Source organism: Caretta caretta, chromosome 1 (assembly GCF_965140235.1).
Source record: "Caretta caretta isolate rCarCar2 chromosome 1, rCarCar1.hap1, whole genome shotgun sequence".
Lineage (NCBI taxonomy): Eukaryota > Metazoa > Chordata > Testudines > Cheloniidae > Caretta > Caretta caretta.
The window spans coordinates 56,253,435-56,269,384 of NC_134206.1; the positions used below are offsets into that span (position 1 = coordinate 56,253,435).

The window sequence follows — 15,950 nt, forward strand, 5'->3', positions numbered from 1 at the left end:
ATAAAGAGAGCTCTGTACATTTTGTATTCTGTGTTGTAACTGAAATCAATATACACCGGACCCTCGCTAGAGCGCGCATCTACATAGTGCAAATTCGCATAGAACGCGGTCTTGGCCATGGATCCCAAATTTAATTACTTTAATTGCAATTCATTTTAACTCGGTCCCCATGTTAACACGGTACCACGCATGGATCCCAAATCCCGCATTCTAGCGAGCGTCCAGTGTATTTGAAAATGTAGAAAGACATCCAAAAATATTTAATAAATTTTAGTTGGTAGTCTATTGTTTAACTGTGCAATTAATTGCGATTAATTTTTTTAATCGCTATTAATTTTTTGAGTTAATCACGTGAGTTAACTGCGATTAATCGACAGCCCTAATCAGAAACAAAAGGACGAAAGCTCAGAGTAATTTTACTTTTGTAAAAGTTTTTTTGGGGAATATCATATCTCAAAAGTGATTTAGTTTGCAAACTCCAAATTTGCCTTATAAATTACTTTAATAAGGTGCCTTTGAGTATTTCTGGAACATGTCAATGGCTGCTTTTGGAGCTACTAGCTACTGTTGTTTTGAGTTGGTGGTTGTTCCATAGAATTCAAAAGTTCATAGCATTTCTGGACCCTTACAAGGAGAGGCTGAGGAAACTGGACTTATTTAGTCTGCAGAAGAGAAGAGTGAGGGGGAATTTAATAGCAGCCTTCAACTACCTGAAGGGGGGTGTCATGGAGTACGGGGGAGTCCAGGCCCTGCACCCCTCTTCCTGGGATTCACTGAGACTCTCAGCCAGCCAGTAAAACAGAAGGTTTATTGGACAACAGGGACACAGTCTCAAACTGAGCTTGTGGGTACAACCAGGACCCCTCAGTCAAGTCCTTCTGGGGGAGCAGGGAGCTTAGACCCCAGCCCTGGGGTTCCCTGTGTTCCACCACCCAGCACCAAACTGAAACTAAACCCCCCCCTTAGCAGGCTCCCTCCTGCAGCCTCTGTTCACATTCCTGGGTAGAGGTGTTACCTCCCGCTCCCGGCTCAGGTTACAGGCTCTCGGGTCTCCCATTGAAACTCCCCTGCCACATTTCCAGGTCAACACTCCCCCCTCCCTGCTGCGTCACAGGGGGTTCCAAAGAGGATGGAGGTAGGCTGTTCTCAGTGGTGGCAGATGGCAGAACTAGGAGCAAGTTGCAGTGGGGGAGGTCTAGGTTGGATATTAGGAAAAACTATTTCACTAGGAGGGTGGTGAAACACTGGAATGGGTTACCGAGGGAGATGGTGGAATCTCCATCCTTAAAGGTTTTTAAGGCCCAGCTTGACAAAGCCCTGGCTGGGATGATTTAGTTGGAATTGGTCCTGCTTTGAGCAGGGGGTAGGACTACATGATCTCCTGAGGTCTCTTCCAACCCTAATTTTCTATGATTCTAAGCACAAAGCAGGAATAATACAACAGTGAATTAGACACTTTTGGAAGAAATTGAAATGACACTTTAGAATATATAGGGAGAGTGATATGGTTTTGTGTTTTAAAAACCCTAACATCTGAAAGTAGAACGCATTTTCAAAATAACGCATATTATTTATTAGGCACCATTCTACCAGCTTGTCTTCCTACATGTTTGGAAAGCCTCTTGCAAACCAGTGTTTTACAAATAATCATGTGTATTCTGAAACTCCTGCTGCATTATCACTTTTCATGTTGTGTCACTGTTTCAATCTACCTGTCCACCTGAAAACATTTGAAAAAAATCAATAAAAATGGGAATTAAGTGACTGCCCAATGTTTATGTTCTGTTTCTTACTAAAATCTATTTTGTTTCAGGAACTAGATAAACTTAATGAGACGTTAACTTTTGAGGATGGTGAGAATCTTAAGGAGAAATGGATGAAGATCTATGAAGATTACACACAAAAATCTTTGGAAGAACTTTGCTCTCCAGAAGCAGGTATTACTTAGGGAAGCACAGGGCAAGTGAATATATTGACTTGGAAATTAATTAGTAGTTACACTCACTTAAATTCAGTCAGTGACTCCTATCATAACATCTGATGGATTCTTGTTTACAGGATTTGTTTCCAATATACAGGTATGTCAGAGTAAGCATTAGAATCACAGTAAAATCTGTTTGAAGGGCATTGAAATATTTATTTGTTCTTTTCTTTCCCTTAGAGGCTGGCAATATAGATAATACCATGGAAATCAGAAAACAATGGCAAGTTAGAGTCCCAAAGACTCTCCTGGATTTTCTAGCTGAGGCAGATGTCACATCTGTCTGCCCTACAATGGCTGAAAGTGAACTTGGTATGAATTTGTTGTTTTTTACTGCGTGTAGACAAAGACCAACTTAATCCAGCCAGACTGGTTATAGACATTTAAACAGTGTTTTGATTTGGGAGTTTCACAGCAGAATATTCATGAGATCTGCTGTGCTGTTATTACCGGAGTTTGTCATGATAATTGAGGTTATCACATATGTTCAACCAAAGGATGTAATAATAATTTTCCATTTGTTCTAACATGTGTAAAATGGGGATAATGCTACTTTCCACCTTTTGTAAAGTGCTTTGAGATCTACTGATGAAAAGCACTAAAAAGAGGTTGGTGCTATCATCATTAGTGCTTAACTAGTGCTTTATCATATGAGCTAGACTGTGGCTTGCCCTGCATGGGTGTACAGGCTGGGAAAAGGTGCAAGAAGCTATCTCCCACCTTGCAAATGTGCACAAGGGATAACCACAGTCTTGGGCCTTGTGTTCCTGGCACTCAGGGACCAGGGATGTCTATCAGCAACAGCACCCAAGAGTGGAGTGGGGATGGAGTCATGATCCTTCTCCTATTTCTGCACAGATACACAGAAATATGCTGTCACATGGCAGAGTGCCTGTTGTACCCTTCCAAAGGGTGGTGGTGGTTGTGATCCATCTTTTCAGAGTAGGCTGCTCTGTGTGTCAACTCTGCCATGGGTGCCTGGACTCAGCAAGACTGTCTGCAGGGACTGCCACTGGGAAAGACAGAAGGTGGCCCTATGGCCTTAGTTTTCACAATGACCTCCAGAATTGCAAGCACAATTAAAAGCAGGTTTTTAGACAAGTGCAGTTGTGGATGCAATTTAATCATATTTAATTGTGGGTGAAAAACTGCACAGCTAATATCGACTGTTGGGCTGAGGCCCAACTAAAGCCTGGCCTAAATATTTTCCTGGGGGGCCCTCCATATCAGCACACTGAGGATTTTCCTCTTCCTTTAATATCCAAACTCCACATTGTAAAGAAACAATATTATAGCCACCATTCTCCCAGCAGAAGGGAATGTCATGGAACTGCCCTGAGAGCTTTGTTAATCCCTAGTTGTCCAGGGGCTTGCTATTTACTGTTGTAGAAAAGAATATCTGTGCCACTCTTAGATTAAACCTTTGTTCAGTGTATTATGCATGAGCTGTATTATTTAGGTCTAATTTTGACTGTAGGCTTGTTCTGGCAGTCTCCTCTGTGTGTACAGGGCCAAACTCCACTATGGCACTCAATAAATAACAACAGTGAGCTATGTCCTCCCCCCACCCGAAACACTCACAAGAGGGCAAAGATAGCAGCAGTCTCACTTAGGACTTGCAGACCTTCTGCCTTCTCTCCTCCAGCGGCAGGGATTAGTGACAGGGTAGATGGAGCTCAGGGATCTATAAGAGAAGCACAGCACCATCCTGTAGCTCCTTGTCTATCCCCAGGGAAGACCACCACCACTACACTATGTGCTGGCTTCACTTCCCCTCCACATGCAGGTTTCTTAATGGAGACCCTCCAAGGGATTTGTACACATGCCTACAACTGGCATGGAAAGGCTTCCATTAGCCCCAGGGATTGGAGCTAAACCATGTTTGCTCTTTTCCCCTTTACATGGGTTTAGGGACCACACCATCCCTTTTGTGTTTCATTCCACCTCAGGGACACCTCCTCTGCAGCTTTCTCAGCCTGTAACGGACTATGAGAAAGAAATCAGGAATTAGTCAATGGAGTTGCACCTGCTTACACAAGGTCTGAATTGTAGAAGGCTATTTTGCTTTAATGAAAATGTAATTATTCTTGCACAGATACTTTATAGTGAGGACAAAGTGTTTAATTCTGTTATTTTTGAGTATTAGAAACAATAGTGTTATCTGATCATTAGAAACTTTGGTGGCAAATACTCCAGAAGTAGGCCTTCCTTGCAATACCAGTCAGATCAAATACTGCAGATAAAGCAGTCTGCTTGGAGAAGGAAAAATCCCACAAGGAAAGCAATTGGCTACTTAAGGAGCCAAAGAAATGAGAAACTCCACTATAAAAATGAAAATCTTTTAAGTTGGCAAGGGAACATTGCAGTAACGCCAAGTCACATTCACGTTTTATCACATGCAGCAACCTGATGCTCCTCCTGTTTCCTAGCTGGCCAGGTGGTTGTCGTACCTGAAGAAACCCCAGAAAACAGGAAACAGTGGAAACAAGAAGCACCTGGCACACTGCTGAGTATCTTAGCGAAAGCAGAACTATCTAATGACTCCTTTGGCTGGACTGAAGAGGAATCTGGTAGGACATTTGTTACTGTAAATTATAGGATAAGTCCTCTGAAGAATTTTACTCTGTATTTTGATAATGAAAATAGAAATGAGATATCTCAAGAGTGGAAAGAGACATAAGATGTCCAACATCTCCAGACAGAGTTTTTCTTTGATTATATTGTTCTTATTGTAGTTGGTAGAGGACTTGTGAAACAAAAATCTTTTAACCACTTGGCAAACTATTAAGACTGAAGAGAAGGGTTCAATCATTTAGTAGATGGTTAGTATTTTAGAGCTAGGGGGATCCAGATGGTATTATGACTGCCACTGAACTTTTGCAGCTTACCAACTTCACAAAGCTAGCACATTTTTTCTGTCCCGCGTTATTTTGATATATTTATCAGTTTCACTTTGTCAGGGGACAAGAACTGGACTAGAATGGGAATTCAGACACTATTACTTTAGAGAGAGCCATCTCTGGCAATGAACATTTTTCAAAACACTTTCCCAAGACATAAGAAAATCTTCCATACATTACTAGCTGCATCCTGTTTTTGGATATATCGTCTACAAGATATAGCATGTGATGGCAAAAGCACAATCACTGACTTTACATGATCGAACATGGTACAATTCCACATATAAGACATCTGCATTGAGCCCTAATCAGTTAGGTTGCAGCATACTGTTAGGATGATGGTTTTTAAAAAGAAAAAAACCCAACGCAAAGTTACAGTGCACATTGCCAAAAAGTAAGTGTAAAACAATTTTCATCATGTAATTAGTGCAACTGGAAATTAGTATGTTTTGCATGCTCCAATGCAAATTAACTGAACATGGAATTAGATACAGGCCTTTAAAACCAGCTCAACTGCATGTGTCAAACACAAGCCTCCTAAATGGATTACAGGGAAAATTCTTTCATTTGAAGTTGCACAATCAACGCTCCCTAGCTAACTAACATGCATGTGCTTTCTTAGCACATCAGGCTATTTTAAAAACTACCCCATCCTGACCATATTATTCTCTCCCCATAGATATACTTCTTTTAAGAAATTTGAACCAAACTAAGACCTCACTACTGTTAGGATATAGGTATTCAGGCCTGTCTGTAAAGGCCTATACTCTAAGAATTTAGGTGTATTCTTATCACTTGGCTAGTTATAGAGGTATAAAAGAAAGAATCAAAATCACTGTCTGCCGGTGTAAGGGCCTTCTCTTAGCCCTGGTCTACATTAGGACTTTAGGTCGAATTTAGCAGCGTTAAATCGATGTAAACCTGCACCCGTCCACACGATGAAGCCCTTTATTTCGACTTAAAGGGCTCTTAAAATCGATTTCCTTACTCCACCCCGACAAGTGGATTAGCGCTTAAATCGGCCTTGCCGGCTCGAATTTGGGGTACTGTGGACACAATTTGATGGTATTGGCCTCCGGGAGCTATCCCAGAGTGCTCCATTGTGACCGCTCTGGACAGCACTCTCAACTCAGATGCACTGGCCAGGTAGACAGGAAAAGAACCGAGAACTTTTGAATCTCATTTCCTTTTTGGCCAGTGTGGCAAGCTGCAGGTGACCATGCAGAGCTCATCAGCAGAGGTGACCATGATGGAGTCCCAGAATTGCAAAAGAGCTCCAGCAGGGACTGAACGGGAGGTACGGGATCTGATCGCTGTATGGGGAGAGGAATCCGTGCTATCAGAACTCCGTTCCAGTTTTCAAAATGCCAAAACCTTTGTCAAAATCTCCCAGGGCATGAAGGACAGAGGCCATAACAGGGACCCGAAGCAGTGCCACGTGAAACTTAAGGAGCTGAGGCAAGCCTACCAGAAAACCAGAGAGGCGAACGGCCACTCCGGGTCAGAGCCCCAAACATGCCGCTTCTATGATGAGCTGCATGCCATTTTAGGGGGTTCAGCCACCACTACCCCAGCCGTGTTGTTCGACTCCTTCAATGGAGATGGAGGCAACACGGAAGCAGGTTTTGGGGATGAAGAAGATGATGATGAGGAGGTTGTAGATAGCTCACAGCAAGCAAGCGGAGAAACCGGTTTTCCCAACAGCCAGGAACTGTTTCTCACCCTGGACCTGGAGCCAGTACCCCCCGAACCCACCCAAGGCTGCTTCCTGGACCCGGCAGGCGGAGAAGGGACCTCCGGTGAGTGTACCTTTTAAAATACTATACATGGTTTAAAAGCAAGCATGTGAAAGGATTACTTTGCCCTGGCATTCGCGGCTCTCCTGGATGTATTCCCAAAGCCTGTGCAAAAGGTTTCTGGGGAGGGCAGCCTTATTGCGTCCTTCATGGCAGGACACTTTACCACTCCACGCCAGTAACACGTACTCGGGAATCATTGTACAACAAAGCATTGCAGTATGTTTGCTGGTGTTCAAACAACATCCGTTCTTTATCTCTCTGTGTTATCCTCAGGAGAGTGAGATATCATTCATGGTCACCTGGTTGAAATAGGGTGCTTTTCTTCAGGGGACACTCAGAGGAGCCCGTTCCTGCTGGGCTGTTTGCCTGTGGCTGAACAGAAATGTTCCCCACTGTTAGCCACGGGGAGGGGGGAGGGTTGAGGGGGTAGCCACGCGGTGGGGGGAGGCAAAATGCGACCTTGTAACGAAAGCACATGTGCTATGTATGTAATGTTAACAGCAAGGTTTACCCTGAAAGAATGTAGCCACTGTTTTATAAAATGTGTCTTTTTAAATACCGCTGTCCCTTTTTTTTTCTCCACCAGCTGCATGTGTTTCAATGATCACAGGATCTTCTCCTTCCCAGAGGCTAGTGAAGATTAGAAAGAAAAAAAAACGCACTCGTGACGAAATGTTCTCTGAGCTCTTGCTGTCCTCCCACACTGACAGAGCACAGATGAATGCGTGGAGGCAAATAATGTCAGAGTGCAGGAAAGCACAAAATGACCAGGAGGAGAGGTGGCGGGCTGAAGAGAGTAAGTGTCGGGCTGAAGACAGGGCTGAAGCTCAAATGTGGCAGCAGCATGATGAGAGGAGGCAGGATTCAATGCTGAGGCTGCTGGAGGACCAAACCAGTATGCTCCAGTGTATGGTTGAGCTGCAGCAAAGGCAGCTGGAGCACAGACTGCCACTACAGCCCCTGTGTAACCAACCACCCTCCTCCCCAAGTTCCATAGCCTCCACACCCAGACGCCCAAGAACGCGGTGGGGGGGCCACCGGCCAACCAGCCACTCCGCCACAGAGGATTGCCCAAAAAAAAGAAGGCTGGCATTCAATAAATTTTAAAGTTGTAAACTTTTAAAGTGCTGTGTGGCATTTTCCTTCCCTCCTCCACCACCCCTCCTGGGCTACCTTGGTAGTCATCCCCCTGTTTGTGTGATGAATGAATAAAGAATGCATGAATGTGAAGCAACAATGACTTTACTGCCTCTGCAAGCAATGATTAAAGGGAGGAGGGGAGGGTGGTTAGCTTGGAGGGAAGTAGAGTGAACCAAGGGGCGGGGGGTTTCATCAAGGAGAAACAAACAGAACTTTCACACCGTAGCCTGGCCAGTCATGAAACTGGTTTTCAAAGCTTCTCTGATGCGTACCGCGCCCTCCTGTACTCTTCTAACTGCCCTGGTGTCTGGCTGCGCGTAACCAGCAGCCAGGCGATTTGCCTCAACCTCCCACCCCGCCATAAACGTCTCCCCCTTACTCTCACAGATATTGTGGAGCACACAGCAAGCAGTAATAACAGTGGGAATATTGGTTTCGCTGAGGTCTAAGCGAGTCAGTAAACTGCGCCAGCGTGCCTTTAAACGTCCAAATGCACATTCTACCACCATTCTGCACTTGCTCAGCCTGTAGTTGAACAGCTCCTGACTACTGTCCAGGCTGCCTGTGTACGGCTTCATGAGCCATGGCATTAAGGGGTAGGCTGGGTCTCCAAGGATACATATAGGCATTTCAACATCCCCAACAGTTATTTTCGGATCTGGGAATAAAGTCCCTTCCTGCAGCTTTTGAAACAGACCAGAGTTCCTGAAGATGCGAGCGTCATGTACCTTTCCCGGCCATCCCACGTTGATGTTGGTGAAACGTCCCTTGTGATCCACCAGAGCTTGCAGCACTATTGAAAAGTACCCCTTGCAGTTTATGTACTTGCCGGCTTGGTGCTCTGGTGCCAAGATAGGGATATGGGTTCCGTCTATGGCCCCACCACAGTTAGGGAATCCCATTGCAGCAAAGCCATCCACTATGACCTGCACATTTCCCAGGGTCACTACCCTTGATATCAGTAAATCTTTGATTGCGTGGGCTACTTGCATCACAGCAGCCCCAACAGTAGATTTGCCCACTCCAAACTGATTCCCAACTGACCGGTAGCTGTCTGGCGTTGCAAGCTTCCACAGGGCTATCGCCACTCGCTTCTCAACTGTGAGGGCTGCTCTCATCTTGGTATTCATGCGCTTCAGGGCAGGGGAAAGCAAGTCACAAAGTTCCATGAAAGTGCCCTTACGCATGCGAAAGTTTCGCAGCCACTGGGAATCGTCCCAGACCTGCAACACTATGCGGTCCCACCAGTCTGTGCTTGTTTCCAGAGCCCGGAATCGGCGTTCCACAGCATGAACCTGCCCCATTAGCACCATGATGCATGCATTGTCAGGGCCCATGCTTTCAGAGAAATCTGTGTTCATGTCCTGATCAATGTGCTCCTAATTGCCAAAGTGAGCTGAGCGGCCTCCATGCTTGCCTTGGTATGGCGTCCGCACAGAAAAAAGGCGCGGAACGATTGTCTGCCGTTGCTCTGATGGAGGGAGGGGCTTCTGACGACATGGCTTACAGGGTTGGCTTCAGGGAGCTAAAATCAACAAAGGGGGTGTCTTTACATCAAGGAGTATTTCAGGCAGGACTTCACGGAGGGTTCCAATAAGAAATGGTGCACCTAAGTTATTGTTCTTATTGGAACAAGGAGGTTAGTCTGGCCTCTGATTGATACATGGCTTGATTTACCTCGCTGCACCTTCTCTGTGAGTGACTGCAGTGTGACCTAGAGGAATGAGTCCCCTAGACGGGGGAGAGGGGGGGAAGCAAATGAGTACAAAACAAATCTGGTCTATTTTTTGTTTTGATCCACTCCATCTATCTTTTACTTCTTTGGCTGGCAGCAGAAGGTGCAGTAGGACTGCATGCCATCCACATCTCATGGCTGCTCGGCAGAAGATGGTGCAATACGACTGCTAGCCATCCTCATCTCTTGCCTGCCCGGCAGAAGATGGTACAATATGACTGCTAGCCAGCCTCATCTCTTGCCTGCCCGGCAGAAGATGGTACAGTACGACTGCTAGCAATCGTCTCGCCTGCCTGCTCAACATAAGACGGTTCAATAGGACTGACTGCAGGACTAAAGAGAATGACCTGGTCAAGTCACTCTAAATTTAGTCCCTGCGCCTATGTCTGCCCAGACGCTCCCGGCCGACGTGGCCAGGAGCACCTCAGACATGACGATGACGGCTACCAGTCGTATTGCACCATCTGCTGCCAGAAGGCAATGGGTTGCTGCTACTGTGTAGCAATGCAGTACCACGTCTGCCAGCACCCAGGAGACATAGGGTGACGGTTACCTGAGCGGGCTCCATGCTTGCCATGGTATGGCATCTGCACAGGTAACTCAGGAAAAAAGGCGCGAAATGATTGTCTGCCCTTGCTTTCACGGAGGGAGGGAGGGAATGGGGGCCTGACGATATGTACCCAGAACCACCCGCGACAATGTTTTAGCCCCATCAGGCATTGGGATCTCAACCCAGAATTCCAATGGGCAGCGGAGACTGCGGGAACTGTGGGATAGCTACCCACAGTGCAACGCTCCGGAAGTCGACGCTTGCCTCGGTACTGTGGAAGCACTCCGTTGAGTTAATGCACTTAATGCACTTAGAGCATTTTCTGTGGGGACACACACACTCGAATATATAAAACCAATTTCTAAAAAACCGACTTGTATAAATTCGACCTTATTCCGTAGTGTAGACATACCCTTACTGTGACAATCTGAGGCCCTGTGCTTAGGCTAAGGCCTTTGGCTAAGCAGCAGAGGCAGCCATAAGCTAGGAAGCGAACAGTCATATCCTCACATTCGAAACTAGTCACATTGAAATCAGGTGCTGTTGGGCTGTTAGGAATACAATCCTGTCCTGATAGTGCCTATCACCTCCAGAGAAAGGGAAGTGCCTAGAAAATGTAAAAGGAAACTTAGTTTGATAGCATCCTGTCTGGCAAGAAATCACTTATCAATAGCTGGGATGTGAAATCCTCACTTCTGTATTGTTTTGTCATTATAGTTCCCACTTTGCTATTGTTTGTCTGTATAATCTCTGTCTGGTTCTGTGATTGTTTCTGTCTGCTGTATAATTAATTTTGCTGGGTGTAAGGCTAATTAAGGTGGTGGGATATAATTGAGTACATAATCATGTTACAATATGTTAGGATTGGTTAGTTAAATTTCAGGAACATGATTGGTTAAAGTATAGCAAAGCAGAACTCAAGTTTTACTATATAGTCTGCAGTCAATCAGGAAGTAGGGGTGTGGGGGTGGGCATGCGGGTGGGGGAAATGGGAACAGGGAATGGGGGTGGGGAAATTGGAATCATGTTTGGCTAAGGGCAGGAATGGGAACAGGGACACAGGTGTAAGGCTCTGTGGTGTCAGAGCTGGGAAGGAGGATACTAAGGAAGGAAACTGGAATCATGCTTGCTGGAAGTTCACCCCAATAAACATCGAATTGTTTGCACCTTTGGACTTCGGGTATTGTTGCTCTCTGTTCATGCGAGAAGGACCAGGGAAGTGAGTGGGTGAAGGAATAAGCCCCCTAACAACTACCCATATTCAACAAGCCATAGACCAAGTGCTGAAATAGGATCACAAATTTTTAGCTGATTTATCTTTTAGTGATTAAGTCTAATAAACCAGACTTAAGACCCAATTTTGCCACCTTTGCTCACATTAAATACCTTGCTACCCAAGTAGTCATATTCATTCCAGTTGGATTATTTGCAGAATAAGGCCCTTAATCAATACCCTGGCAACTTTTAAAAATTTAGTCTTCTCTGAACTTTCAGATCTGTGTTGCCCTCCCACCCCATAGGTTTTGTGTTGGTAACACGATTAGGGAGCTAGAGCTATCTAAATATTTCTATGAACAGCAACAATGGCTACCAGTGAAGTCTGGTGTTTGCACTGTTGTGATTTGAACAAAATCCTTTCCAAGAATTTCTGTAGTGGTTTTAGATATTTTATGTACATTTATCAGATATCTTTCTCCTCCACTCTCCAGAGGGGACATTGTCACCCTGGCCGCCAAAAGAGAGTAAGGAAGATAATGCAGAAGCAGGCTCCACTATCGATACCGATGAAAACAGACTTGAGCCAAGATCGGATGATGATGACACGTAAGTCACTGATGTGGATAAGGTAACTTAAGTCAAGTTACTCCAGAAGAGGGAAAAGCTATGAATGGACAGATTCCTTCTCTTAAGAAAATTGGCCCAGCAGGCTAAGTTGCTTAAAAAAAAATTCTGTACCTTTAGATTTTTCAGTGTAATTAAACAGAGCAAGTTATTAGCAGTCAAATTGGATTTTACATGTTGTTAAACTACAGAATTAGGTCAACTTAAATTAGTTCATGAAGATGCCAATACTAATGGCATCTATACTACACCATTAGTGTAGAAAAATGCAGATACAATAATGATAAAATTGGCCGTCTCCATATCATTTACATTGTAGTTTTAGTGGAGCTTAACAGGATGGAGGAATGGGGGCAGGAAAATATTTAAAATTCATACCCAGCTTTTATACTCCTCACAAAACAATTTTTTTTTTAAATGGAGACCTTATGGGCTTTGAGACCAGGACAGCTAATAACAGACACATTTTACTAACATCCATTTTCTCTGTTTAAACATGTAGGAACTTTGAAGAATCTGAAGATGAATTGAGGGATGAACTGGTGGAATCACTAGAAAAAGTGATAACTTCTCTGGCAGAGGAAGTCAGAGAGGTGCCAATCCAGTCAGCGAACAAAGACGAACCAGAAGAAGAGAAAGACAGGTTAGCTAGTGAAATACCTGGGAAACCTGATGAGATTTTAGACAGAAACACGGATCCATTTACTGCTGACATATGTAATGGAGAAGGCAGGCAGGAAGCAGCACTCAGCTAAAATAGGAGATTGACTGCTGTTTCAAGACTTTCATAAGTTGCTGGAAGATACAGCCATAGCAGGGCCAATATTTTAAAAACGGGGGCCTAAAGTTAGGTTCTTCAATCCATATTTAGGCACCTGAAGTGGCGGCCTGCTTTTCAAAGTGCTGAGCACTCATTTGAAACAAATGGGACCTGCTGGGCATGCTGCACTTTTAACATTCAGGCTACTTATTCAAGTGGCTAAAATTAATCTTTTTTAAAAATCTTGGGCTAAAATGAAAAGCAAACTCAGCTTCTGCTTATATCTTTACTCATCTACACTGCCTCTCTCTATCCACTCTTTAGTACATTCCTGATTCTTTTATCTGTTCCACATGACAGAATTGCACTCTTCGGTTATCTACTCCCCTACTTCTCTTCCCCAAAATCCATCTGTTTTGTGAAGCTTTCCAGTCATTATATGTTGTCCTGTGCAGCTTGTAGCTCCTGCTAGTAAGCCATTAAGAGACAGGAACCCATAGTTTGACTTGCACAGATCTTATTTTATATAGCACCAGGTACACTTAAACTCTTTTATAATGATTAATAGCAGCAGCAAAGGTTACTAGTACCCCAGTATGTTATGTATCTGAATTTCTAATTAAAAGTGCCATTATGCAAAAAATTTGACAGCTGGAACATGGTAAAGAGTTATTCCAGCTGTCATTTTCTCCTGTCCTCTCAAATTTTAGATGTAAGCTGTCTGGATACTATTTAAATGGAAGGAACACAAATAATAAAACTTTTTGATTTTAATAGTTTTTGCCTGTCTCTTACTAGCTTTTTTACTTAGAATCATAGAATATCAGGGTTGGAAGGGACCTCAGGAGGTCATCTAGTCCAACCCCCTACTCAAAGCAGGACCAATCCCCAATTAAATCACCCCAGCCAGGGCTTTGTCAAGCCTGACCTTAAAAACTTCTAAGGAAGGAGATTCTACCACCTCCCTAGGTAACGCATTCCAGTGTTTCACCACCCTCCTAGTGAAAAAGTTTTTCCTAATATCCAACCTAAACCTCCCCCACTGCAACTTGAGACCATTACTCCTTGTCCTGTCCTCTTCTACCACTGAGAATAGTCTAGAACCATCCTCTCTGGAACCACTTCTCAGGTAGTTGAAAGCAGCTATCGAATCCCCCCTCATTCTTCTCTTCCGAAGACTAAACAATCCCAGTTCCCTCAGCCTCTCCTCATAAGTCATGTGTTCCAGACCCCTAATCATTTTTGTTGCCCTTCGCTGGACTCTCTCCAATTTATCCACCTCCTTCTTGTAGCGTGGGGCCCAAAACTGGACACAGTACTCCAGATGAGGCCTCACCAATGTCGAATAGAGGGGAACGATCACGTCCCTCGATCTGCTCGCTATGCCCCTACTTATACATCCCAAAATGCCATTGGCCTTCTCGGCAACAAGGGCACACTGCTGACTCATATCCAGCTTCTCGTCCACTGTCACCCCTAGGTCCTTTTCCGCAGAACGGCTGCCTAGCCATTCGGTCCCTAGTCTGTAGCTGTGCATTGGGTTCTTCCGTCCTAAGTGCAGGACCCTGCACTTATCCTTATTGAAACTCATCAGATTTCTTTTGGCCCAATCCTCCAATTTGTCTAGGTCCCTCTGTATCCTATCCTTGCCCTCCAGCGTATCTACCACTCCTCCCAGTTTAGTATCATCCGCAAATTTGCTGAGAGTGCAATCCACACCATCCTCCAGATCATTTATGAAGATATTGAACAAAACCAGCCCCAGGACCGACCCCTGGGGCACTCCACTTGACACCGGCTGCCAACTAGACACGGAGCCATTGATCACTACCCGTTGAGCCCGACAATCTAGCCAACTTTCTACCCACCTTATAGTGCATTCATCCAGCCCATACTTCTTTAACTTGCTGACAAGAATACTGTGGGAGACCGTGTCAAAAGCTTTGCTAAAGTCAAGAAACAATACATCCACTGCTTTCCCTTCATCCACAGAACCAGTAATCTCATCATAGAAGGCGATTAGATTAGTCAGGCATGACCTTCCCTTGGTGAATCCACGCTGACTGTTCCTGATCACTTTCCTCTCATGTAAGTGCTTCAGGATTGATTCTTTGAGGATCTGCTCCATGATTTTTCCGGGGACTGAGGTGAGGCTGACTGGCCTGTAGTTCCCAGGATCCTCTTTCTTCCCTTTTTTAAAGATTGGCACTACATTAGCCTTTTTCCAGTCATCCGGGACTTCCCCCGTTCGCCACGAGTTTTCAAAGATAATGGCCAATGGCTCTGCAATCACAGCCGCCAATTCCTTTAGCACTCTCGGATGCAACTCGTCCGGCCGCGTGGACTTGTGCACGTCCAGCTTTTCTAAATAGTCCCTAACCACCTCTTTCTCCACAGAGGGCTGGCCATCTATTCCCCATGTTGTGATGCCCAATGCAGCAGTCTGGGAGCTGACCTTGTTAGTGAAGACAGAGGCAAAAAAAGCATTGAGTACATTAGCCTTTTTCCACATCCTCTGTCACTAGGTTGCCTCCCTCATTCATTAAGGGGCCCACACTTTCCTTCGCTTTCTTCTTGTTGCCAACATACCTGAAGAAACCCTTCTTGTTACTCTTGACATCTCTTGCTAGCTGCAGCTCCAGATTTGGCCCTCCTGATTTTATTCCTACATGCCTGAGCAATATTTTTATAATCTTCCCTGGTCATATGTCTAAGCTTCTTTTTTATGTTTAAGATCCGCTAGGATTTCACTGTTAAGCCATGCTGGTCGCCTGCCATATTTACTATTCTTTCGACACATCGGGATGGTTTGTCCCTGTAACCTCAACAGGGATTCCTTGAAATACAGCCAGCTCTCCTGGACTCCTTTCCCCTTCATGTTAGTCCCCCAGGGGATCCTACCCATCCGTTCTCTGAGGGAGTCGAAGTCTGCTTTCCTGAAGTCCAGGGTCCGTATCCTGCTGCTAACCTTTCTTCCCTGTGTCAGGATCCTGAACTCAACCAACTCATGGTCACTGCCTCCCAGATTCCCATCCACTTTTGCCTCCCCCACTAATTCTTCCCGGTTTGTGAGCAGCAGATCAAGAAAAGCTCCCCCCCCTAGTTGGCTCGTCTAGCGCTTGCACCAGGAAATTGTCCCCTACGCTTTCCAAAAACTTCCTGGATTGTCTATGCACCGCTGTATTGCTCTCCCAGCAGATATCAGGAAAATTAAAGTCACCCATGAGAACCAGGGCGTGCGAT

The 15,950-nt window shown here is 44.9% G+C and overlaps 1 protein-coding gene across 3 annotated transcripts in view; it reads left to right on the forward strand.

Moving 5' to 3' along the window:
• NEK5 (NIMA related kinase 5) overlaps positions 1-13,481 on the forward strand; it is a 53,379-nt gene extending 39,898 nt beyond the window's left edge. For 2 of the 3 annotated variants that reach the window (XM_048848769.2, XM_048848777.2), the window contains 5 exons: positions 1,814-1,937; positions 2,162-2,293; positions 4,411-4,551; positions 11,815-11,929; positions 12,450-13,481. In XM_048848769.2, the coding sequence (XP_048704726.2) occupies positions 1,814-1,937; positions 2,162-2,293; positions 4,411-4,551; positions 11,815-11,929; positions 12,450-12,702 (765 nt within the window). In that variant the 3' untranslated portion in view covers positions 12,703-13,481. Of the gene's footprint in view, positions 1-1,813; positions 1,938-2,161; positions 2,294-4,410; positions 4,552-6,079; positions 6,667-11,814; positions 11,930-12,449 lie in introns of those variants that run through there. The other variant, XM_048848787.2, reaches the window with a different exon arrangement.
• The last annotated feature ends 2,469 nt before the right edge of the window (positions 13,482-15,950 follow it).